This window comes from Pleuronectes platessa, chromosome 10 (assembly GCF_947347685.1).
Source record: "Pleuronectes platessa chromosome 10, fPlePla1.1, whole genome shotgun sequence".
Lineage (NCBI taxonomy): Eukaryota > Metazoa > Chordata > Actinopteri > Pleuronectiformes > Pleuronectidae > Pleuronectes > Pleuronectes platessa.
The window spans coordinates 2,041,852-2,068,459 of record NC_070635.1 but is presented as its reverse complement, the minus strand read 5'-3'; the positions used below and the strand labels follow the sequence as shown (position 1 = coordinate 2,068,459).

The 26,608-nt window shown below is 45.7% G+C and overlaps 1 protein-coding gene across 1 annotated transcript; it reads left to right on the top strand.

Moving 5' to 3' along the window:
- The first annotated feature begins 237 nt into the window (after positions 1–237).
- On the top strand, positions 238–25,939 carry scap (SREBF chaperone). Its single transcript, XM_053432203.1, has 23 exons — positions 238–789; positions 4,840–5,040; positions 7,768–7,888; positions 8,297–8,454; positions 11,023–11,243; positions 12,560–12,665; positions 13,631–13,803; positions 14,323–14,449; positions 16,497–16,609; positions 16,837–16,931; positions 17,148–17,246; positions 18,084–18,296; positions 18,455–18,840; positions 18,957–19,106; positions 21,357–21,558; positions 21,826–21,941; positions 22,196–22,742; positions 22,887–22,972; positions 23,290–23,372; positions 23,512–23,678; positions 23,841–23,921; positions 24,488–24,694; positions 24,798–25,939. Exons 1-23 carry the CDS (start codon positions 722–724, stop codon positions 25,041–25,043), a joined length of 3,966 nt encoding a protein of 1,321 aa, XP_053288178.1. The 5' UTR covers positions 238–721; the 3' UTR covers positions 25,044–25,939.
- Positions 25,940–26,608: the final 669 nt, after the last annotated feature.

Genomic DNA, 26,608 nt, shown 5'->3' with positions numbered 1-26,608 from the left:
ATCTGTGAGTTATCTGAAGTAGATTTAAGAAGAATGAACGTGTGAGGAACCAGGTGATGGTTCTGATGCAGCTCAGTGGGTTTTGCCCCCTTGCTCATGTTTTGTTGAGATGCTGGAGAAATGTTCTGGGGCTTGAAAGAAGAGACTCTCTGCTGATGGCAAATTCATTCAGCCAAAACTGAATATTATTGATTTGGCCCCTTGACCTGGCCCCTGGTTGGTGCCTGATGTTGCCACAGGGTTGCATCAGTGTCTCCGCCAGTCCTGTGTGTACTCACTGTCTTGTGATGCCAATTTCACCAATGTTCTAGATGGAGAAAGACACCTTTTCTGGTCGTATACAGTTTAAAACAAAGTGTACGATAATCTGCGTGTATACATAGGGTCTAATACACGTTGCCTCTTATTGCAGTGTGGTTACTGATTGACAGGACATTTCCCTCGGTGGTTGTAAAAGGCTGCGTTGCAATAATCTGCTCATCCACATCCAGCTTTCCTGTGTATTTACAACAGGACTAATGGGCCCCACTGATCAGAGGAGCATGCTTCCACATTATGCAACAGTGTCGGAGCAGACGTGCTGCGGAGATTAGATGTTTGCCTAAAAAGCTCCCTGGAATGTTTGTGAATGTGCTGTAAAGTTTTTTGCTTTACCGGAAAAAATCCTGCATAGCAGAGCTGGTGCTGTAAATGTGTTGCTTGATACGGAAAGTTGCTTATTATGCCTCTGGATTCTTTTAACCCTGGAGATGCCTTCAAGCTGGGCATTCTAGGGAGTGTTGAAAAGAGGTAAGCTGCTGTTTCATAACCTCTCATTTGAGTGTTGTAAGTGTCTGCGTGACTCTCAATGGTCTCAGTTTTAGAGAAGCTTCATTGGAATGTGGCTTTTTATTAATCTACCTTAATCTGCAAGACACCCAATGAAGCTGCAGAGCCCCTCAATGACCCTTCTAACTGAATTAGCTCCTGCAATGTGAAACGCTGTGTCTGTCATGTCCGTAGCTGTGTTTTTGTGCTGGCTCCTCGTGCCGGGGGCATATAGACTGCTCTTTGTTAGACTGTTCGTTGCCTAGTGCAGATGCAAATGCATAGGGCTCTTGAACCGAGGCATTTTTTTCACACGTTTCCATGTTTTTGTTAGAGACATTTATTTGAGTTTAAGTAGAAAAACATTATTTTCATTTGCTCAGCCGTAGTGGATGGTTTAACCCAGCCAACACCATCCGTTCAGACAGAATAGGATTTTCAAACTATCTCTGGTCATCTGCCAAAGTCACTGAAGAGAACACAAACTCACCAGCTTGAAACAACAGTGAACCAGCACGTTGCCTGTGGCTGCTGTGGATGTTCAGCCCTGGTTGTGGATTTCTTGTTTTAAAGCCCTTTCAAACTTATTAGTTTTTTAACATGTGAATGTCTCTGCGTGCTGTAATGTTCGTGATAGCCCGCCTGAAGGCTGTGGCCACAGGAGAGGGGAAGCCGTGGGGGGGTGGCCATAGGCCCTGAGCCCTGCTCGCTGAGTTTCCGATCGGCTAAATCCCGGATTAGTTCACTGACGGAGATGCAGCTGAGCCTTTGCCAAATCAAGCCTGGCTGCTGCGTAACCCACAGCATGCAGTGAGCAGGGCAGACAGCTGAGAGATGGACGCATTCATTGAAAGTTGTCCCTGGAAAAATATCGAGCGGGAGCAGAACCTGGAGACTCGGCTTTCCGCAAGAATCACAGAGCAGAGGGGCTTTACTTCAAAGCCGTCTTTGGACCTTTGCAGAACCCATTGTGTAAGCCTGCCAGGACGTTGCTGTGTTTACTGTATAGAGTATTTATAACAGCAGATCAAGAGGCTCCCGAGGCAAATTCCTCCCAGGGAATGTTTCCGTGGCTCCCGGGGGGACAAACCGAGCAGCCACACACTCTGCCTGAGACCCGAAGGAATCACTATGCAAACCACAGGGCTCTGCTTAAGCTCACAACACCTGGATATAAACGCCTGCGAGCCAGAGAGATAACCTGGTGCCCCATCAACAGGTACGGTCTCAGAACAGAGCGAGGCTGCAGTGATTTGTACGGTGTGGGAGCGGCTGGTGGTGCCGAGCGTTGTGTTCTGGCACCGGTAACTAATAACACGGTGCTGCTCGTGGACATGTGAAACGCTGAGTCAGGAGAGTCGGTCCGGTTCAGCAGAGTGAGACACTGTCCAGCTGCCGTGGCTTTGCCGTGGCGGAGAATTAACCAGTGTTATGGAGCGGTGTGTGTAACAGCAAACACTGATGGGCTGTGTTGAACCGGTCTGCTGAGTAAACAGTGAGATAAGAGCTGAGATTGAGCAGAGAAGTCAAACAGCAGATTGAGTTGGGAGCTTGAAGGGAGTTTTGCCACCCACAAGGCAAAGAACTCGCACATCTCTTCCTCTTGTGTCCACATTGAATCAGTGTTCAGGACCCAGTCGACCACAGAGTCACGATGGGGCGTTTCGAGAAATTAAAATAAAAAATAAATGAATTTATAGGTTTCGGTGGTGGTGTGAACATTGTGTGTTATCATTTACAGATGATTAAAAGAACGGAATGCATTCATTTCAAGCATTAAACTAACAAAATAGTTATTTAAATTTTTTGTTTTAAATAATTGAGATTTGTTTTTGTAATATTATTCAAAACCAGAGAAATATCTCAAAATTATGACACTGATTATTTCTTAAATGAAGAGAACAAAAAAACAACTATTAAGTCATTTTTCTAACAAAATGCCCAAAACGTGAATATTTGAGGCTTTTCTTTATCGTTAATGACATTAAACTGAAAATCTAAAGGTTATAGACTCATGTCAGATGCACTGTATGAATGTGTGTGTGAATGGGTGAATGTAAAAACTGTACTGTAAAGCGCTTTGAGTGGTCATCAAGACTAGAAAAGCGCTATATAAATACAAAACCATTTACCATTTAACCATATATTGGCCTGGAGTGGTCAGCTGGACCAGTGGACAAGTGGCTCACAGTCCCATCACATATCGTCACTACCACCCTAAGACCAGACCTGATACTCTGGTCCAACACATTGTCTACTTGGTAGAAGTCTATCAATCGAATGAGAGGAAAAGGCTGCGGTATGCAGACGTGGCATTTGAGGAAGAACAACATGGCTGGACAGCAACAGTCTGCCCCTGTGGAGGTTGGCTGCAGGGGTCTCACTGCAACATCCACCATCAGGTTTCTCAGATCCAATGGCTCTGGATCAGGAGGAGAGATCCCAACATGGGCCCCCAGATGATAGGGACATGCACCCAGGTGCACTGCATGTCAGGATTCATATTTAGTTACTGCCTTAATATGGATTTCAGACATAGTATCTAGTATAAATATCCAGTTTCCGGCACCTCCTGCATCTTTAATGAGGAAACGATGCTCCAGTCTGAGTGGAGGTGGAGTTTACCTGCTGTTCTGAGCCAATACACTTCTCTCATGGAACCTGGTGGCCATTCCCCCCCTTCAGGTGTGATCAACAACACTTGTACACACATGTGTAGCTGCCCAGTCGGACTTGTGTGTTTTTGCACGTGTCCACACCTCTGGCTGCTGAATGAGTCCCGTGTTCGAGCGCTGGCGACCATGTGACCCCTGCGAGCTCGCCTGAAGGATAAAACACACCGGGCCTGTAGTCGGCAACATGTGCAGCGTATGTAACCAATTAGGTGTCAGGACAGAGCAGCCCTAGAAGAACCAACCTGTGTGTGCAAGTGTGAATGTGTAGTAGTGTTGAACCATACAACATGAGCCCTGTTGAGATTCAACAATGATACACATTATACTTATAAATAAATGAGGCTACCTTATTTATATCTTAGATTTATGTAGACGACACTAATGAAAAGCAGGACAGCACAAACTTCTTCATTTGTTGGTCTCGACAGCACTAAATGTTTTCTAAATGTTCTTCATTGGGTACAAGCTCCACATCAGCATACACATATTGATTGGAATGTCAGTGTGAACATTGGACTGTGTACGTCTCTGGCTCAGAGGTGCAGAAGGGCATTTTCCTGCTACCCTGGAAACACACGTCATTAATGTCACAAGGTGTAGTCGATCCACAGATGCACAGATCTGACTTTTCAGTCCCTAGGCTTTGGGTATCTGTTGATACTAAACACTGATCCGAGACCAGTGAGGAATTTATAAGCTGCTTGTCTCCCTACTTGGTTCATTCTTTTATGTCTCAGGCATCAGGCTTGACTTAAATATTTCCTACTTTGTAAAACGCTCATGTTATAGAAATAAATGCATGTGCTTAACTTACTAACTTGTTATTTATTTGTAGAATAATAAATAATCTGAATCAACAATCAATCAATTTGAGAACCTTCTGGGTTATTTTATAGATCAGTACTGATACCCAATCAGCTATTAGCAGATTTTCCAAAGAGACACGTCTCATAGTGTCTGGTCCCGTTGAGCATGTGTCCCACAACCCCCCCCCATCATCTCCACCAACCCCCACGTTGCCTCATGTGTTGGCTATTGTCTTTATTAGTTGGTTCACAGCCGTGAAATTGTCCATCATTATATTCGTGAGGTGACGTCTGTAAATTCCTTGTCTTGTCAAACCAGCAGTTTCATTTTATGTTCACCTCTAAATTCTGTTGGTCATCTATTAATACTTCTTTATTTATGTATTTGTCTTTATGTAATGATAAATGTTACAGAAATTTGAATATACTAACAATTTAGTTAACATGAAGTTTCCATTCAATCTCTGTGAATTATGCCAACGGCCTCGATTCCCTCTTTTAAGTGACGTTCTGTGAACAGATCTGTTAAAATGATTTCCTCGCCCCTGCAGGTCCCTGGATGCCCCGCGGCGCTCTGTCCTCCGCCGCCCGGTGCGTTCCAATGGCCGGGAGTTGACCCCGCCCACCAGGATGACGCTGCGCGAGCGGCTGAGGCAGAAGATCTCGGCGGCCTTCTACCGCCACGGGCTGCTGTGTGCCTCCTACCCAGTTCCCATCATCCTCTTCACCTCGGCCAGCATCCTCACCTGCTGGTAGGTCACCTGTCTTAAATACAGCTCTACAGGGGGTGGAAAAAATTATTATACCTTTACACACAATCAAATGTCCACATAGTACAGATTGGGGGTTTTGGATTTCGGACTGATTTGTCACAAAGATGCTGGTTCAACTCAGTGGTCATTCTTCAGGACTTGGATTGTCGTGATGTAAGAAAAACTTCACTTTACAAAAGAGGTTATTTGATATCCCTCATATTTTTATTTAATAGATTGAATTAAATCAGAAATCCTTATTATCGGGATTAGTCCACAAAAGTCGAACTAGCACATCGTCCTGAACTACAGCTCTACTAAAAACTTGTGTAGACACTTGTTTGAACTGACCATCTGCGCACACATAGTAACTGCCCCCCCCGCCGCCACAACGCCACAAGCCCTCACTTAACAAACACACACACACACATGCATCTACTCTTACTTAACCATCGGTCAAGAGAAAGAACGCAGGTCAGAGAGTTGGCCTGGTTTCATCAGTGAAGACATTGTTAAAACAATCGCAGCGATCTGAAAACGCACAAACATGCACCTGCTGCGTGCCGTCCTCCCAGCACCTTACAGCAGGGGGGGCCCGAACAAACGGACCACTGGCCGCCACCCGGGGCGAAGTGAAAGAAAAGAGCTGGACCACGGGGATGTTTAAGGCCGGACTAGAGCGAAGGGGCTGTGAGAAAATGGCCCTGTGAGAACGGGAGGCCTGTCTCTCCATCTGCTTGTCAGGAGGGGGGCTGGCTCCACACAAAAGAGGCCTTTGTGGAGGTACAGTGACCTTGGAGAGAGGGAGAGGCAGGGGGTGGTGGTGGTGGTGGTGGGGGGGAAGGGGGAGAAAACAGAGGGAGAGAGAGAATTTCCTGGGAGTTAACTGACAAGCAAGTTTTCACAAAGGAAGATAAGTGAAATTCACGCGAGCACAAAATGACAACACGTCGTCTACGTGACTCGGCAAGAAGTTAATCAGCTACTCTGTGATTTTGTAAATGTTTTCAAGACACACAGAAAAATTGGATTTGATCTCAATCTTCAAAAATGTTTTTGGAACAAATCTATTTTCTTTAAGTGAATTACTCCACCGCTGGTCCTCAGCTTGAAGCTTCTGTGTGTGCACATTAGAAAAGTGGGAAACAGCGTTTACAACATTTGAGAGTTTATTTGTGGTGGAGGATTGTGTCACCGATGTGCTTGCTGGGACTCATGCAGTTAACAGTGTCAGAGTGAAAGCCAGGCTATTGTCTGTAGCTACAATTTACAGAGCCGCCCCAAATGGAGCCTGTTAATGGGAAGTTCTGCATAATAATGTCATTATTCTTAAATGTATTAGGAATTCACATCACAGCTGTACGAAAAGATTGAAGACATGACAGTGTTGATCGCTCCTTGGTGATTGGCTGCACTATGAGTCATAAACCCCGCCTCCTCCATGTTAGCAGATGGGACACGGACGTCAAAGTACACACACAGTCTTTCAAAGATGGTTTCTGTGAAGACGGAAAAAAAAAACGGACAACAAATATCTCACTTACGAAGATGTGATGGTTTGTGGTGATAGGAGCCGAACTCTGTGTTTGTTGTTGTTGTGGACGCGTCTGTGTTGTGCGTGTGTGACACAGCCGACAACCTTGTTGCTGGTCTAATTGAATGGGTCAATGTGGCACCAGTTTAGGTCGGATCATTCCCGAGGTCCTGTTAAAGGATTTGATCAGGCTTTCGACAATTAATGGAAGTCAATGCAATAAGGACAGTTGCGTAAACCTGTAAGTGTGTGTGTGTGTGTTTGTGATGTAATCCTCTGGTTTCAAAGTGAGTCTTACTCGACGACACCACAGTGTTGGCTTGCAGTTAAAGTCCAAGTAAAAGCTGTTTCTTAAGAATGGCTTGCTTCAAACTCTGAGCCAGTTCCAAGTCAGCGGCCGTGTGGCACAGTCTGCGTGGTCACTGCCTCTGGACCACCTCACCGACTCCTTTCAAATGAATGAGGAGGCTTTGTGAGTGTGTTTTTCACGCAGGGCTCAGGTCAGTGTGAACTCAGCTGTAGATTTAGACAGTGAGCTGGTTGAGTGCGCTCCGGCTGTGACTTGTCCGGACGACAGCCCCGCAGCCGGCTTTTCTTCAGGTGCTCTGTTCCTTCCTGTCAGTCTGACATGCAAGGTTAGAGTACGCAGAGAAAGAAACAACAACTAAAAAAATTAACTTGCTACCAACACACACACACACACAAACACAGACACACACACGCATACACACTTAAAGGGTGACGAACTAAGTAGTTTCTTGGGAAACAGAAATTGACTTGTTTTGTACAGATCCAACCTATTACAGGAAAAAGGGGAGTGGGTTTTTCCAGGTAGCTCTGAAATTAGACACACACACACACACACAAGGACACACACACACACACACACACACACACACACACACACACACGGAAGCCCATCCCCTCTAACTGAAGCACTCTGTTTTTAAAAACAACTTAAGTTTACAGCTTCAGATTTCTTAATACTTATATTTAGTTCTGTATTTCATGATGAGTTGAGGTTTTGGCTGCTCGACAGCCTGAGGAGAAAAGCCTGTGAGGAGTACGAGTCTTTACCTGAACTTGTTTAGGCTGGAAAACTACTGCACTGATGTAAATTGTTGTATTAACGTTAAGTCATTCTCATTCTTGTGTTCTATTTACACTGTGACCCCCCCCCCCCTCTCTCTTAGCTATCCGTTATTGAGGCTTCCCCTGCCTGGGACGGGTCCTGTGGAGTTCACCACAGGGGTGCGAGACTACAGCGTCCCTTCCCATGATCCTCAGGGAGACCTCGGGGAACGACCTGACTGGGTACGAGAACAGAAAACACACACACACACACACACAGATATCTATACATCTCAGTATGTTCACTGTCAAACCATCATCTCCTTTAAATGTATTACTGCATTAACTGATCCCAAACCTGTATCCGAACTAATGCATTTACAGAAAAGCAAACCAGTTCTCAGTCCCACTAAGTCTCAACACAAAGATGGAGGCTTACACACAATGACAGCAGATGGCAAACACAAAGGAGCGACTCATTTCATTGTCAGCAGTAGTGTTAAGTTACTGCCTCTGAGGCAGCGGCACAGGAAGTGTCACAGAACACTTTCACTGCCATTAGTCCTGGTGTCCAATCAGTAAACTGACACTTTACCTGTGAACGTGGCTGCTTCAGTAGATTCAATGTGCTTGTGTGTCTGTGTGCTGCAGTACCGGGGTCCGCCGGTCGCCTACATCCAGCAGGTGCTGGTGAAGGCAGCGGTGTCGCCGTGGGACAGCAGCCTGGTGCCGGTGGACATGTTCCGGTCGCCCCTGGGTCGAGTCTTCACCCTGCTGGAGGAGATCCGGAACCACGTCCACACTGACAGGTAAACACACTGGGAGATCACCAGTGGAGGAAGTACTGAGCCCAGCAATATGACAAGGGAAAATATTCCAAGTCCCTGCATTAAAATCATCCCTACTCAATTTTAAATTAATAAGTTTTATTAGCTAAATTCAATAAAAATATTCACAGTACATCTGCAAATGCAAAGTGGAACCAATCAGAATCTTAAGTCTTATTTTTTCGGATATAAATTGAGTATAATGTGTAAAACTGATGTTTCATCCATGAAATACAGAGGTGAAAACTATCACCACACGGAAATGTACCTTAAGTATTTGAAATTAAAATATAACCCAAAAATCTGATATTTAAAATGATGCATCATCAGACATGACGAGATTTACATTAATGATATACTGATTTGTTTTTCATAAAAATTCCAAACAATAGTGAGTAAACATGCGTATTTGAATTTCTCTAACCTTAAGGTGACTTCCTCGAAATTATTACTGAAACATTCATCAAAACAATCAATTTTAATATTGATTAATTACCTGTAGTCATAGTAAAGACAGACTCAACACTAAGATTCCATCGCTCCTCTCTTAAATACTATAACTTTCGGTGTCTGTCCCCAACAGGAGGCAGATTAAAAACACAAAAACATCCACGACCGAATAACAGAACTGGACTTTTAGTGAGCATTGATCTGAACGATGAGCTGCTGGACTTTGTTGTGCACGTGCCGTGTTGCCCTGTTTGACAGCTGCACGTTACCAGTGATAGGAGAGCTGATTGTGACACTCTGTTGTTTCACTGGAAAACTGAGAGAGTAAAGAACCTAATGAAGGTCGTTCAGTTCTAACACAACTCTACAAGATGTACTGCCATTATCTAATTAACATTTAATCAGCCGTACTGATTGATTTATTAATAGATTAATGTTGTGTCCTGCTCAGATAATAACTTGAGAAGCTAACCCCCTCCTTCCTCTCCTCTGCCTTCTCCCTGTCTCTCCTCTGTCTTCTCCCTGTCTCTCCCCTGTCTTCTCCCTGTCTCTCCCCTGTCTCTCCCCTGTCTTCTCCCTGTCTCTCCCCTGTCTTCTCCCTGTCTCTCCTCTGTCTTCTCCTCTGTCTTCTCCCCTGTCTCTCCTCTGTCTTCTCCCTGTCTCTCCTCTGTCTTCTCCATGTCTCTCCTCTGTCTTCTCCCTGTCTCTCCTCTGTCTTCTCCATGTCTCTCCTCTGTCTTCTCCATGTCATTCCTCTGTCTTCTCCCTGTCTCTCCTCTGTCTTCTCCATGTCTCTCCTCTGTCTTCTCCCCTGTCTTCTCCTCTGTCTTCTCCCTGTCTCTCCTCTGTCTTCTCCCTGTCTCTCCTCTGTCTTCTCCCTGTCTCTCCTCTGTCTTCTCCTCTGTCTTCTCCTCTGTCTTCTCCTCTGTCTTCTCCTTGTCTCTCCTCTGTCTCTCCTCTGTCTCTCCTCTGTCTTCTCCTCTGTCTTCTCCCTGTCTCTCCTCTGTCTTCTCCTCTGTCTTCTCCTCTGTCTTCTCCTCTGTCTTCTCCCTGTCTCTCCTCTGTCTTCTCCCTGTCTCTCCTCTATCTTCTCCCTGTCTCTCCTCTGTCTTCTCCCTGTCTCTCCTCTGTCTTCTCCCTGTCTCTCCTCTATCTTCTCCCTGTCTCTCCTCTGTCTTCTCCCTTTCTCTCCTCTGTCTTCTCCCTGTCTCTCCTCTGTCTTCTCCTCTGTCTTCTCCTCTGTCTTCTCCCTGTCTTCTCCTTGTCTCTCCTCTGTCTCTCCTCTGTCTCTCCTCTGTCTTCTCCTCTGTCTTCTCCCTGCCTCTCCACTGTCTTCTCCCTGTCTCTCCTCTATCTTCTCCCTGTCTCTCCTCTGTCTTCTCCCTGTCTCTCCTCTGTCTTCTCCCTGTCTCTCCTCTATCTTCTCCCTGTCTCTCCTCTGTCTTCTCCCTTTCTCTCCTCTGTCTTCTCCCTGTCTCTCCTCTGTCTTCTCCCCTGTCTTCTCCCTGTCTTCTCCCTGTCTTCTCCTTGTCTCTCCTCTGTCTCTCCTCTGTCTCTCCTCTGTCTTCTCCCTGCATCCCCTCTGTCTTCTCCTCTGTCTTCTCCCTGTCTTCTCCTTGTCTCTCCTCTGTCTCTCCTCTGTCTCTCCTCTGTCTCTCCTCTGTCTTCTCCTCTGTCTTCTCCCTGTCTCTCCTCTGTCTTCTCCTCTGTCTTCTCCTCTGTCTTCTCCTCTGCCTTCTCCTGTCTTTCCTCTGTCTTCTCCTCTGTCTTCTCCCGGTCTCTCCTCTGTCTTCTCCCTGTCTCTCCTCTGTCTTCTCCTCTGTCTTCTCCTCTGTCTTCTCCTCTCTCTTCTCCCTGTCTCTCCTCTGTCTTCTCCCTGTCTCTCCTCTGTCTTCTCCTCTGTCTTCTCCCCTGTCTCTCCTCTGTCTTCTCCCTGTCTTCTGCCTGTCTCTCCTCTGTCTTCTCCTCTGTCTTCTCCCTGTCTCTCCTCTGTCTTCTCCTCTGTCTTCTCCCCTGTCTCTCCTCTGTCTTCTCCCTGTCTTCTCCTCTGTCTTCTCCTCTGTCTTCTCCTCTGTCTTCTCCCTGTCTGTCCTCCTTCAGCTCTGGGGTTCGCAGTCTGGAGGCGTTGTGTCTCCAGGTGACCGACCTGTTTCCCGGGTTAAGACGGATGCAGTCGGTTCTTCCAGAACACGGCTGCCTGCTCGTCTCCCCCGGAAACTACTGGCAGAACCAGCGGGAGCTGTTCGACTCGGACCCCGACCTCCTCAAGACCATCCAGAAACATGAGCCCAAAGGCCTGCACACCTCGGCCACGCTGAGAGGTAGGTAGGGGGGGAGGACCAGGGAGGCAGACAGGCAGACAGACATGGAGGCAGGGAGACAGGCCTCCTCTGTGGGATTGGACAAAATGAAGCGTTTCTTTCATTTCCTCAAACGCGCCTAAAGGCTCAAGTTCATGTGAATTCAGGGCTTGTCAGATGCTCCTGTGTGCTGCCGACAGACTCCAGCTTTGAGCCACAACTTGCTCTTAACGTGTAAATTATGGAAAATATATTCTCATATCAGAATGATGAATCTATTTGAACTCCTGACTCACGGCTGAGAAATGTCATCCGTGGGAAGATTTTATCGGGACAAAGAATCCGTTGATATCAAACTGTTTCTCAAGGTTTTAAGACCACAACCTCCAACTTTTACTTTAATTTACCAGAATTACTGAACTAAGTCATTTTCATGGTGTGGCACCATTCCTTAATTTATTTTGCTTCCTGTCTTGTGCCATAAGATTTCCAAACCAATCCAGCGTGAAAGTATTTTATCTTCTAGAAGAGGCAGAAAGGGACAAATGCAGTCTTCTGAATTGTCAGTGATAATGTCTCCTGTAAGATAATGGTGGATATGGTTTGTTTGGTCTTTTATTGTCTTCACTGCCTGGTTGGAAGCAGTTTATCATTCAACAGGAGTAATTGTGGTGAGTTGTGAGATTAGCTGTATCAGCAAACTAAGAGGGTTTTATACTGACTGGGAACAAACCCTTTTTATTCCTTGGGAATTTATTGAATTCTCTTAAAACTTTACCCACTGACACAGTGAACCAAATCACCCCAGAGCCAGACCAGCACTCTGCCTCAGACTCCGGCTCAAGTGATTTAGAGGAGGCGAGATTATTGTGGAGCCGGAGTCAGGGACGGCTTGGCTGCCAGATGCAGTCGCACTGATACTCTTGTTCACACTGAGCTGATGTAGGGTCAGTCACACTGGCATGGGAAAGCTGGAGAGGAATATCCCAGTAGCCCCGGCGAGGCAGGGAGAACCCGAACTGCACCAGGGTACCCACCTACCCAGTATGAATTATGAGATTAAAAAGGGGCAGTTCACTTGTGATCGTATTCATTGCAGTTAATTTATTATTCTTACACAAGCTGCTTTACACGTTGTCTAACATCTGATAACAGCAGCTCAACGTGATATCAGCACTGAGATCTCAGAGCTTTCTCAAATATCAAATAAGGCCAGACAATCCCCTTCAATTCAATCAAGCTGCAACAAATTACACAAACTCATTATTGCTCTTTTTACACTGATGTGCCGCAATGTGTGAGTCTTGAGAATTGTTAATTGTGTGTGTTTGCTACAGATCTGCTGTTCGGCGTCCCTGGAAAGTACACGGGGGTCAGTCACTACAACAGGAAGCGGGTGGTGACGTACACCATCACCGTGGTGCTGTCCAGCTACGATGCAAGGTGAGTAACGTGGGCCATAAATAATAATGTTTAATGTTTGAAATAAAAGTCAAGTTTCAATTGAATTTTGAGAGAAAGAAGGAAAATGTCAGCATTAGCTTTAATTTCTTTACTTTCACTTTTTGTTTACAGTTAACTCTGTTGTGACAAATGGGTTCGGTTGTAATTACGTTTCTTTTCGGGTCGTTCCCAGAGTTTGTCTGTGTCACATGAGGATAAATGAATCAGGCTCTTTTAAAAAAACTCTAAATGGTTTGTTCTCTAGATGTTTCATGCTGTGTTCATTAGGGCTGTGATGTGTGCTAACTATAATTGGTGGTGCAATAACTCCACCAAACTAGCACCATGACATATTTGCATATTGCACCATTGCACAAATTGCACTATTGTTGTTTTATTTTCTCTTCAGCTGTTTATATATATATATATATATCTATATATATATACTTTATTTTCTATTTTAAATTTGGATATTCTATTTTATTCTATTTTATACTATTTCTATTTGATTTTTTAGGTTGTAATTACTTGAGCATTGCTAGAAGAGAGCCTGTGACTCAAGCATCTCACTGCCAGCGACTGCTTAATGTTATTGTTGTGCATTTGATAATAAAAATCTTGAATCTTGAATCTAAAGACACCGTAGATTTTAAGACATTCAGCCTTTTTAGCCTCTTCACGCTGACTTTTAGATGTTTTTATGAAAGTGCTGGTTTGTTTGACTTCACTTTCTGCCAGTTGAGCAAAAGCTGTTTATTTATTTTTGACAGGCAGAAATTTTAGGTAATTTGGTTTGAACCTCTCGTATAAACAAGCCACTGGCCTGAGACACGGACTGGTAATCCACTCCATCCTGCCACAGTAATTTCTTCCAGTCATGTTTACAAATAGAGAATTAGTGGGCCGCCTCTGTCTTGCTGCTGTGGAGTTTGTTGATGCTGATCTTGGGCTCTGTGTGTGTGCAGGTTCCTGGGCAGCCTGCGGTCACGTCTGAAGCAGCTCCACCCGTCGGCCAACTGCAGCCTGACAGACGACCACATGGTTCACGTCCACTTCAAGGAGGAGATCGGCATCGCGGAGCTCATCCCCCTCGTCACCACATACATCATCCTGTTTGCCTACATCTACTTCTCCACACGTTAGTCCACCTCCTCTCTCTCTCTCTCTCTCTGGCTTGTGTATCTTGTTCCTCCTTGACTTCTATCCGGACTTACCTTCGTGCCTCGATCACACAACCCACATCTCTTAATCTACGGAAGGTGCCAAAGATCCAGGGCTTATGCCGATTGCACCTTTTAATGTCCACGTGTGTTCGTGTGCCAAGGCTGTTCCTGTCTGGTGCAGGGATAATCCTCACACAGGAACATTGTACAGGAATGCACGCAGCTAACACCCAAGATTCGTGCCAGCACAAACATTAGTTCAGGCAACAAGCACACACAAATACACACATTATTATTCACCCTCCAGCTGATTAGTTAATTCACGTTTGGCACATTGTTAAAGACATTTTGTTCCTCGAACTGGTATTTGCAAAAGTACCGAAAGATTCCTTGAAACTGTTTTCTTCTAGTTGAAAAGTTGAATAGACCTCATGTCTCTGTAGTATGTAAACTTATAGCTTCCTGCTCTCAACACTTCTCTTTGGTCCCTGCAGGTAAGATTGACATGGTGAAGTCGAAGTGGGGCCTGGCTCTGGCTGCTGTGGTCACCGTGCTCAGCTCTCTGCTAATGTCAGTGGGCCTGTGCACGCTGTTTGGACTCACACCCACGCTTAATGGAGGGTAAGAATCTCCACTGTGCAAACTATCAGTATGCCTCACTGTAGTTCCAAGGAAGGGGGGGGGGGGGGGGGGGGGGGGGGTGGATACCAACATTATTTGCTCGGTAGATCATGTTGAGCTTGAGTTGTTCATTTCAAGAGTAGCTCACAAGCCTATAAAGTGTGGTCATCCCTGTGTAAGAGCATGAACCAGAAAATACATCAGCACATAAATAATTGATTTGGGAGGTGCTTATGGATTTACATCATAGTATCAGTATTTAATTTTTACCTCTGCCTGGGAGGTTATTTTTCTGTTTTGTTCGTCTGTTTGTTAACTGGATTATTTAACAGCTATACAATGAAATTTTTCTTACTCTCTCTGCAGCGTTTCCTATAAGATTAATATAATCTACAGATGAAAAAAGTGAAATATTTGTCCCTTGCTGCGAGATCTGCACTGATGCCTGTAGTGGAGATCTCTGATGTTATTATGAGAAGTGCAAATTTATCAAGACCAATTTATCTTATTATTATAACATTTTGTGGGAAATCGAAGATAAATGGTTAAATTCAGTTTCTTTGTCTCAGTTGGAGAGATTTCTGCAGCTAACCTATTTGACACAATGAAAAGTGTTCTGTTAATATTTACTGTCCCAACAGGCCGTTATTGTTTCGTCATTATCTCTTATCTGTTTCACAGAGAGACAAGGACAGGTCCACCTACATACACTAACAGTTACACACACACACACACACACACACACACGCACACGCACACAAACACACCAGTTTATGGACTTCCCATTTACTCTGCATTGATTCAAAGGGATTTCCCTTAATGTTTACAACGACTTGGCAAAGGAGACAAGAATTAAGGGGCGTGGAATCGGATGGGGCTACACGGGGGGGCGGGGATAAAGTGATACTGACATTTAATGCTCGTCCAATCATTTGAGGATTATTAGAAAGTAGACAGCGTGGCGTGATAACGGCGCAGGGCTGTCCAACCACTGGTCGAGGGCTACGCAGGTCGGCCGTGGGCCGGGCTTGTCCTACGTGTGTTTGCAAAAAAAACTAAAAAGACATCAAGGTCAACGGATACACACAAACTTCACATTCTGCCGACTCATGGTTTAATCCACACACACGGCTGCTCAGATGTTAGTGTGTGTTTGTTATGAGCCGTGTGCGACAGAGTGCGTCTGATGTAATGTGCCGAGCTGCTCACTCCCCTGTGACCCAGTTCGACACTTACTTCTGTGGCCTGAGCTTATCACTCCTCTATAACTAATCTCTCTTCACTTTATCAGCTCGGACATTCCAAACATCGAGTCGTTAGATACTGAGAAATAATTCTTTGCTTTGCATCTGGCTGCTGCTCTGACGGGGAGATGAGGCTTTTGTTCTAAACCATCACTGTCACGATGACCAGTGGAAGAAATGAGTCACGTGACCTTACTGTAAATGACCATGACGATGATCTCAGTTGACATTAAGAAGCATCATGGGAGTGAGGGTGACTCACAGTTTTCATCTGAAGTTAGTGGATATCAGCAGTGACGTCGTTAGTGGATTTTAAATTCACCAAATCCAGATTCAATTCATTTCGCCTTGATTGTTAATGATTCTGTTTCATCAGCTAAGTGCTTATGTTCTCCTCAGAATTGAATACCGTTGTGGAGATGTTAACTTTCACTGAGACAAAAAGGCACAAAATCATTTTCTGGAATTTAAGAATCAATATTGGATCTTTCAAATTGCGATTAATTGGATTTTTTAATCCAGCCCGAACTTTTAAAACCTAAAGAAAAAAGATTTTAACCAACCTCTGCTACATTCCTTTTACTCTTTGCTTGTTATGTTGATGATAAGGGATCATTGGGTTCATTGTCAGATTATCTGATGTTACTGGGAAAAGTCATGACAAAGGTTCAAAAAGCATTAATTATGTTAATAATAAGTAAAATAATCTAGATTAATCATTCAAGCAGACATTCTGGAGTCACATTGCTTTTGTCCATTTGAAGTTTTGATGTTTGAGCTGTTTGGCTGTTGTCTCTCTGCAGGGAGATCTTTCCGTACCTGGTGGTGGTCATCGGCCTGGAGAACGTCTTGGTCCTCACGAAGTCTGTCGTGTCCACGCCGGTCGACCTTGAGGTCAAACTCCGCATCGCTCAGGGTGAGAACAGTTTGTGCTCAGCCTGTTTGCTTCAGGTCCATCAGAACACGTGTCCATTTCACTCGCTGCCAAAAAATGATCTCCGCCAAGGTTATGTTTTTATTGCTGTTTGTCTGTTAGTAGGATTATGCAACAGCTGCTAAACTGACAGGCCAAGAAAGAACCCATTCACTTTTGGAAAATGCACGTTTAAATCAAACATTTAAATGTTAAACTTCTTTCTGCAGGCCTTAGTAATGAGAGCTGGTCTATCATGAAGAACATGGCCACTGAACTGTGCATCATCCTCATTGGATACTTCACTCTAGTTCCAGCTATCCAGGTGAGAGAAACGTGTTTAATCCCTTTCATTGAGGAATCAAAATAAATCACATCCTGTTAGAAGATCATCTATCTGATCTGCTCTGTTGCTTATTCAACAAAGAAAGTGTCACTTCTTTGTGAAGCTAATTAGTCGTCAAGCCACTTGTTTGTCTCAGGGATAAATAACGTGTGTAGAGACTGACTCCTCCGGTGTCTGTGTGTTTTCTCTTTCCAGGAGTTCTGTTTGTTTGCTGTTGTGGGGCTGGTGTCGGACTTCTTCCTGCAGATGTTCTTCTTCACCACAGTGCTGTCAATAGACATCCGGCGCATGGAGGTGACAACACACACACACACACACACACACACACACACACAACCTAAGAGTGGATAAGTCTTATGTAGTCAGATGATAATATTCAAGTCACAGATATAAATCAGAGTAATCTGTAACACCAAGCATTGTGTCGATTCTCTTGTTTTGTCACCACAAAAATATCCTGTGTTGTGTATCGTCAGTACATTTATACTGGTATTACAGCTGGTCTGCTGGACAAACCAGTTTGACAATCAACGGTAAAATCTGATATTTAAAAACAAAGATGACGTGAAACTCGAGCCAACACACACACACACGACACGTCACTTTCTGATGTATGTAGGACTTAGTGGAGTTCAGGAGGCGGTGACAGGTCCACATAGTTTCACCACATAGTTTTCAGATTACTGTTTACACGCATGTGCACGTCTCATTTAAAACCTCTTACTGTGTAGAGCTCATGGTTCTTTATCCTGACACACACACACACACACACACACACACACACACACACACATTCACACACTGAAACCTTTCACTGGACTTAGCTCAGTGCCCAGATAAATAAGAATTAGTACCATAAACCTATATATTTAAATATGTAAAAAAATACAATATAGGTCCCTGTTAAATCCTGTGGGAAATATGGGGTTTACGTAAAATATGTGATAAATAAATAATAAATAATACGACTTGATTATTTTTAACTTAGGCTGAAAATATAAATATAAATGTGTGTTTTCTATATACAAAGAAGTAAAACACTGGAAAGTAAAAAACCCTCTTGACTTGACTAGATAAGAGTTAAAACCCGTCTGTGAGGACAAACATCTAAACCGACCTTGATCTCCTCAGCTGGCCGACCTGAACCGCCGCCTGCCAGCCGAAGCCGGGCTCCCTCCTCCCAAACCAGGCCCACTGCGTCCACGTGAGGTCCCCCCTCCACCGCGACCCTCCCCCCACACCATCACCCTGCAGACCCCTACCTTGAGGACCCTGAGGCTTCCCAAGAGGCTGCGTGTGGTCTATTTCCTGGCCCGCACTCGCCTGGCTCAGCGTATCATCATGGTAAGAGGACCGGCTCAGATCAGATGACTATACAAGCTTTTTTATTAGGTTTTCATTCCTGTTTGTTTGAGGATGATCACTCTAAACCTACGGAACTCATTTTCAAGGCTTACTAATGAAATTCACAGATTATTAACATTAATGTGCTTCATTTCCAGGTTGGCACGGTGATCTGGATCGGCATCCTCGTCTACACCGACCCGGCCGGGATCCGCACCTACCTGGCTGCACAGGTGTCGGAGCAAAGCCCCCTGGGAGATGCCGGAGGAGCTGGCCTGCCTCCGCACCTTGGGGTGGCCCCCGTCTTCCGTGGTGGAGATCCCACCAGCCCCCTCAGCATCCACCCCGCACCAGATCCAACTCCCGTGCCCGACAACCAATCGCAGGGCCACTACGGCTCAGCCAGGGCGGGGTCCGAGGGAGGGGCCCCGCCCGCGGTGCCTCAGATCACCTGGGGGTCGGAGGACGAGGAGGGATGGAGGAGACTGTCCTTCAGGCACTGGCCGTCGCTCTTCAGCTACTACAACATCACTTTAGCCAAGAGGTGAGAGGTTCAGGAGACATGTTGAGTGTCAGTTAGTCCCAGTTAAGTGTCAAACAACAGTGATAACATGTTAACGGACATAAGTTTATTAAAGCTCCCACTTTGTCCACGTTCAGGTACATCAGCATCCTGCCCGTCATACCTGTCACCGTGCACCTGAGTCCCCAGGAGGCCATTGAGACACGTCACCCTCAGGACACGAGACATCCGCCCCCACCCATCCCCAGAGTCTCTGCTGATCTACAGACTGACCTCACCCTCTACAAGTCAGCACACACACACACACACACACACTCACACAAATACACACACACACACCCCTTCCACTTGAATATACAAACTGGAAAGGTTTCTAATATCACCGTTTCCTCTGACCCACTTAAGAGCTTGTGTGCATTGTGTTGTTACGTGGGAAGGACGGTCAGTCATAGTGGTACAACACATATTCAACACAACCAGAAGACCGTTTGATTAGCTCAACAGAAGTCACAGTGTTGTGAGGTTTCTAAAAGAGTCGTTAAAAAGCAATAAGCTCCTTTAACTCATCAAAACATTTAAAACTTCAATCACAATGAAACCAGGGATTTTAAAATACTGATCAAACAATGAAATTAAAATGTATCTCGATGACTAATTGGTTTAAATGGGGCCAGATTTAGAAATCTTGAAAATCAATAAAAAAACCTTCATACACTCGTACACACAGTCCAGTGTGAAAACAGGCCACAGAACATAAAGGTGTCTTTCTGGGGCTTTTCTATCAGGGTGTAATAAAACTGATCGCACATTGAAAGCTTCCTGCCGTCGTCCCTCAGCTGGAGCAGTAAAGTAAGAGTCCAAGGTGATTTAAGGCCAAGGTCACGTGCAGCTGTCATATTTATAACCAGCACAGATTGAAGATCAATACTGATTCTTCCTATTCTAAGAAATCTCTGTTTTATGCTCTTGTGTTGAAATTCTACTCGGGAGAATTTAAACAAAAGGATTTTCCACTGCAGGAACTTTTCCCAGGAACAAGGAACCTCTGAGGAAACTATTTTCTACTGTGCACAGGAAAAGTTTTCTCTTTCTTCTAGATGAAAAGAATAAAAGACTGAAGGGTGCACACAGTGCAGTGTGTCAAGTTTCACTGGAGTGATTGTTATCTTATGTGAAACAGAAATAGAGACAAAGAGAGAGGAGGTGAAGGAAGGGAGGACGTCTGTTATCGCTGCCTCTCGTATTATTGACTCTTGCAGACTGGACCAGCCTGGTTGACTGGTTTGCGTTCAGGATCCCAGTGATCTGTGGTGTAACAGCGGAGATGAAAGTGGTTTATGTGATGAATTATGAGTAAAAACACACAAAAGAGCATCACAAGCTGTTACAACACCCTCCATCGAAACCTGGAGCAGAGGAGACATGTTTGCAAAGTGACAAAAGAAGCTTAAGAAGTTGAGTCAGTCGTTAATCTTTCTTATATTAAGGGGTCGATTCTGGGCCATAAATTCTCTCTCAGGAGAAGTTGAGGGCGTGGTCACACTTTGTTCATCTCGATTGAGCTTCCAGTGCTGCGTTGTGTAAGCCGGCGTCAGGTTGTCACCCCGATTGCCAAGTGGAAGGTTGGGTCGTGTGTTTTATCTTTGGCCAGTTGATAAGATGGTTATCAGCTGCAGTCGAGTCAGGGTCGTGACCTTCAAGCACCTGAGTTTATGACTTGTTTAGATGACCCTGAAGCTGAGAGAAGGCCAGTGTGGCAAAGGTCTTAACTGTAAGTGGCACGTGTTCATAATCGAGTTCTGACAGAGACGTTATCTCCCAAGGAAATCATGTTAAATACACTCGGAAACAACAACAACAACAACAAAACAATTAGGGTTTAACAGAGACACAACCTGACGAATGTTCACAGGTTTCAGCCTCTGGTCTCGTCCCAGAGAGAACTGGGTGTTTATGGACTGGGATTTCAAACAGACTCACAGGTGTCACTCGCCTGACAGGTTTCATGAACACTGTTTTGACACATTCCTTCACAAATGGTACAGTCCTGTGTGTGTGTGTGTGTGTGTGTATGTGTGTGTCCGTCCAGGTTTTTGTTTAGTTCCTTGCCTTCTGACGACCAGTGCTCATACAAATAATTATTAATTTCACCTTAAACACACACAGTTAATAGACTCATAGTGTTAGAGGTGCAGATATTCACAAGTATGAAGTAGCATCACGTTAATGGCAGTTTGATATGAATGAGTTTTACATTGACGAGCTGGTGTGAAGAGTCTCAGTGAGTTGTGAAGAGAGTGTGAATTCATCCTGTGTAATAAACAGTGTTTCACAGCTGAACGTGGAGATCGTGACGACTGAGCGGATCCTGATATTTAACTTTTATTATTATTACATCTAAATGTGTAACAGTCAGTTTTTCCAGTTGTGGTGATGGACTGAAAATCTGTGGCACAAGTTTGAGGCTGTTCTTTGCACCAGCCAGGAAACACAATGTGTATAATGGGATTCTTCTTCTTCTTCTTCGTCTGATCCAGGGTGGCGTTCCTGGGCCTGGCGGCGGGCGTCCTGCTGGTTCTGCTGCTCTTCTGTCTCTACCGCGTCCTCTGCCCACGCAACTACGGTCAAAACGGAGTCACCCACGGACGCCGGCGCCGAGGGGATCTGCCCTGTGACGATTACGGCTACTCGCCCCCCGTCAGCGAGATCTCACCTCTTCTGTTGAGGGGCCACAGCATGGTGAGTAAATCACAGACATGTAGATTAGAGAGGGGGGAATGGTTTGTACCCAGTTTATCACCAGTTAGTCGAGAGGAGGCTTTGAAAAAGTTTCAGAGCATTTCCAACGGAGGGGTTTCAACCAAAGCTAGCAGGGGGATTTCAAAATGAACTATTAGACGAAAATAAGGTGTCACCTGCACATGTAAAGTTACTTAATTAAGTTTAAGGCTCCTGTCACAGGGTAATAAACAAAATAACTACAACCTACCACTTTCTGTCCTGCAGGATATCGAGTGTCTGGCCAGTGACGGGATGCTGCTGGCGAGCTGCTGCCTGGCCGGACAGATCCGTGTCTGGGACGCCCAGACCGGAGACTGTCTGACCGTCATCCCAAACCACGGGTGAGGGCGTCATGATAAAAACATTTTAAGACAGTGATGAAGTATGTCAGTAGATATTGTGACCTGTGGGCCAACACACAGTGTGAATAATATCCTCCAGTCAGACATGGTCGTCCTCTGATCCGGGTTATTCTAGCCGTCCCTCTTCCCAGCTCTTCCTCTGGGTTCCTGAGTCTTTCTCTGACTGGTTGGGATATGAAGTCCCTTCAACAAGTTCTGAGTAACACTAACTGAGAACTCTGTCCCTGTTTCAGGCTGAGACGGAGCAGCAGCAGTGGCTGCTGGGAGCAGCGGGACGGCTGGGACAGTCTGAGCGGAGCGGCCGAGCTGGAGGGTTTAGGCTCCGACGGCTGCGACCGCTGCCACCCCGGTGACGGCCTCTCGGAGGACGAGGCGTTCCCGCTGAGACGCCGCTCCGCCCCCGCCCGGCCGACACTGTTCAACGACCAGCCGGATCTCACCCCGCTCATCGACACCAACTTCACCTGCCTGCCGCCCTCCCACCTCGCCATGCCCCCCAGGGCAGGCTTTGACTTTGGCGGCCTGGTGGAGCGCGCCTACATGGAGCACGAGCCCCCTTCGCCCTCCGGTCACCCCTCTCCTTCCTCAACCTCCTCCTCGCCGCCCTCGGCAGCTCAGCTCCAGAGGAGACCGAGCCTCGGGGAGGCAGCCGGCGTCTTTACCCAGGAAAGAGTCTCCACTGCTGGAACACAGGCCACGGCCGACTGGGAAAGTTCCGTCTGGGCTCTGGAGCTGAGAGGGAATCTGATCGCTGCTGGGAGGAGCAGCGGGAAACTGGAGGTGAGTCATATTATACCACCTTCTTCTTCTTCTTCTTCTTCTTCTTCTTCTTCTTCTTCTTCTTCTTCTTCTTCTTCTTCTTCTTCCACTCACAATAAAACAATAACTATGATGAATGCAAACTAAATTTTAACTTGGTTGCAGCTGTGGGACGCTGTGGAGGGTTCGTTACGCTGCAATAATGAAGACGGTGTATCGGGGATCACAGCTCTCGCCTTCCTCAACAACAGGTAACACACACACACAGAGACACACACACACACACACACACACACAGTAAAACACAAGGGCTGAAGTGTACTTCTGTGGGATGGGCACAAATACTCCAGTGGAACATCTGTTCTTTATTTGTTTCAGGTGTTATTCCACCTCCTCTGCCCAGAGGCTTTGAGTTTTATGATGTTTCACATTAAATCTCCACGTGGAATTTATCTTCATACATAAAAACATATGTCAGACACGACTTCAGGCAGAAACCTGGACACAAGCTGATCCTCTCTTTACATTGATTCATTGATTCTGAGACTCCGTGTTTCTTCCTCCTCAGAATTGTGGCGGCTCGACTCAACGGGTCTCTGGACTTCTTCACGGTTGAGATGAACAAACCTCTGGGTCTGCTGCAGTACAGAGGTGAGACCCCACACCCTCACTTCCTGATGTGTAGTGATGCTTTACTGCCTGGTATTGTTTTTATATTTATGCATCTCTGTAAGCTCTGTCAGATTGCCTGATGATTTATTTAAGTTCCACACGTGTTGCCCTCCTGCAGGTGGACCTGGACGAGGCAGCATGCCTCCGTCTCCCTGTTACAGCAGCGACGACGCCATCAGCGTCCAGCTCACACGCTCCATACAGTGCGCTCACCACAAGCCCATCACGGTGCTGCGGGCGGCCGCCGGGAGGGTCGTCACCGGCAGCCAGGACCACACAGTCCGGGTAACAGAGCTGTTTTTAACAACCGGATCAAAGCACAAACCTTTAACTTTACCGCTGTGATCTTACTGATGTATAGAGTTAGTATACCATAAGGCTTTGAAGAGACTTTACGGATCTCGGTTGTTATCAAGCCTCCTAATTGTGTGTGTGATGATTTGTCAGGTTTATCGTCTGGAGGACTCGTGCTGCCTCTTCACGCTGCAGGGTCACTCAGGAGGGATCACAGCCATCTACATAGACCAGGTCAGTGTTACTGTACACACACACACACACACACACACAGAAACCACACAGAACACACACAAAAAAAACGTGTGGAGGCTTTGCATTGGTGATAATATTGTTGATTTGGATATATCAATATTTTAAATGCAAACTCAAGACCTTCCTTTTTATCTGGGCTTTAAACTGAATTTTATTTATTTCATTAAATGATCTATTTGTACATCTCTGTTTTATATTTTAATAATATTTTATTTAATCGTTTATTCATTATTTATTATCTTTACTTTTTTCCCCTTTATTTAGTCGACTCCTCTATTGAAAGATTTTATTTTTAAAGTCTTTTCTTTGTCTTTATGATTTTTTGTGTGTCTTTTTTGTGTTTTAATTGTTTGCATGAAAAGTGCTAAACGGATCAAAAATTAATTAACATTATAAGACTTGATATTATACAGTTCACGTTGCTCAGAATAAAACTTCAGACTCTCTTCTATTTTGACACAAATCTAAAACATAAAAACAACCAGAAATATGATTTAAATTAGTAAATATCAGAAAGTATCCCTGAGCGTCTTCCTCTCTCTCAGACGATGGTTCTGGCGAGCGGGGGGCAGGACGGCGCCATCTGCCTGTGGGACGTCCTGACAGGCAGCCGGGTCAGCCATGTTTACGGTCATCGTGGTGATGTCACCTCTCTGGTCTGCACCACCACGTGTGTCATCAGCTCAGGACTCGATGACCTCATCTGCATCTGGGACCGCAGCACCGGGATCAAACTCTACTCGATACAGCAGGTCGGTGTTTGTCAGAGGGATAATCCATTTCTAATAATCGTATATTCTTCTGTGAATTGTCTTTTCTTGGTGAGCGGACCTAACGTCTCTCTGCCCTCAACAGGAAGTGGGCTGCGGCGCCAGTCTGGGCGTGATCTCCGAGTCGCTCCTGGTCACCGGGGGCCAGGGCTGCGTCTCCTTCTGGGACCTGAGCTTCGGGGACCTGCTGCAGACGGTCTACTTGGGCCAGAGCAGCGACGGCCAGGGCGTCCGGCAGCTGCTGGTGCTCGACAACGCCGCCATCGTCTGCGACTTCGGCAGCGAGCTCAGCCTGGTGTACGTGCCCTCGGTGCTGGAGAAGCTTGACTGAGGTGGGGGGGCGGGGGGGCGGTGATGGTGGGGAACTGGATCCTTCATCTGACTTTCCCAGCTTTTGTTTTTTTTACTTTCTTTGGTTGTTTCTGAGCCGGATGAGACACAATCATTCGACCGGTTTCTATCTGCGTACAAGGTTCTGTAACTTTTTTATAGGCGTGGGATGTTTTTAAAGCCTGGATGTAAACGAGGAACACTGTGCGACCTGCTGCGTCCAATCAGAGGAGACCCCCGACACAGACGTGTGGACATGTCCGCGGGGTGTCGCCCAACAAGAAGAAGAAGAAGAAGCTGGATGTTTGGCCCCTGACGAGGATCCGGCAGTCACCGGTTTGTGCTTTTTGTTTGCTCGCGTGCGTTATTGTGGCGCTGCCCTCTATGCTGCTGATAAGGGGCGGGGCTTCACAGCGACCCGCCCAGAGAGGAGGAGGAGGAAACCCTCTCTCTTTATTTTTTAAATATTCCCGCTGCCTCGTTCGCTCGAGGGCAGCCGGCGTGAGCTCAGCAGGTTTACAGCCTGTCGTGATGATCTGAGCAGATATACGTGTGTGTGTGTAAGTGAGTCTGTCGGTGTGAGTGTGTGTGTTTGTGTTTGTGTAGTGGAGATGGATGAATGAATGAGTCGAGGCTCTTTTTATGGCAAAACACTGCTGAGAACAAAACCATGTTGTGAGTGTGTGTGAGGGAGAAGTGATGATCACTGTACAGAGTAAACCTCCAGAGGGGACTTGTTTTTATATGTGTAAAAAAAATCTATTATTTATTAGCGATACTTTTTTTTTGGAATAACAGTTTGTTTATTAACGGCTAATCCTGGCTCTTTAAACAAGAACATAATAATGTGGACATAGATGTAAGGTGGTGATCATGTGTTTGGTTGGTGGGTGGGTGGGGGGGGGGAGGGGGTTGTGGCACTGGGTATAAAATGATTATTCGTGTTTGCTGTCGTGGAGGTGGGGGCTGTCGGGGGGGAAGAGGTGCCCCAGCCTCGGCCTCTGATCCTGGGGCTGCTGACGCTGTACGAGGCCCCAGCGGGCGACACCTTCAGGCTACCTCCAGTTTCCAAACTGCTTGAATTCTAGTCGACGGCCGACGTCACGTTTACATTGGCTACCGTATTATTTTACTTTCTTATTTTTTATATAAAGTGCCCACAAGAGATTTTATTTTGTTAAAAACACGGTTAATTATATAACTTCAACTTTAAACAGTTTCCATTTGGGCCACAAACTAAAAGAGAACTTCCTCCTCTCAGTCCATCTTATTGTCGATGTAAACTTTGCTGGAGCTGTCTTAAAAAAACCTTCCCGCCTCTTTCTGCAGCCGAGCCAATCGAAATGTGAATAATAAATAACACTGTATATAAGTAGCTGCAAATAATATTTAAATGCCAAGAACTTTACATTCCTACAAACTTCACGTTAAACACAGAACTGAGGTTAGAGCCCGGCCGATGGGGGGGATGGGGGGGGGGGGGATGGGTTATCAAATCCTTTAGAGAGAGAAATGTAATCGATATTTTATAATCAAATCAAAAAACTTTATTGTGAATAACTATTA

What these genes read in the sequence shown, in the direction of transcription:
- scap (XM_053432203.1), top strand. Translation starts at nt 722, where the DNA reads ATGCCTCTGGATTCTTTTAACCCTGGAGATGCCTTCAAGCTGGGCATT. An exon ending in CTACATCTACTTCTCCACAC is followed by an intron (nt 13,804 to 14,322) that starts GTTAGTCCACCT and finishes TGGTCCCTGCAG; the next exon opens with GTAAGATTGACATGGTGAAG. An exon ending in ACTGACCTCACCCTCTACAA is followed by an intron (nt 19,107 to 21,356) that starts GTCAGCACACAC and finishes CGTCTGATCCAG; the next exon opens with GGTGGCGTTCCTGGGCCTGG.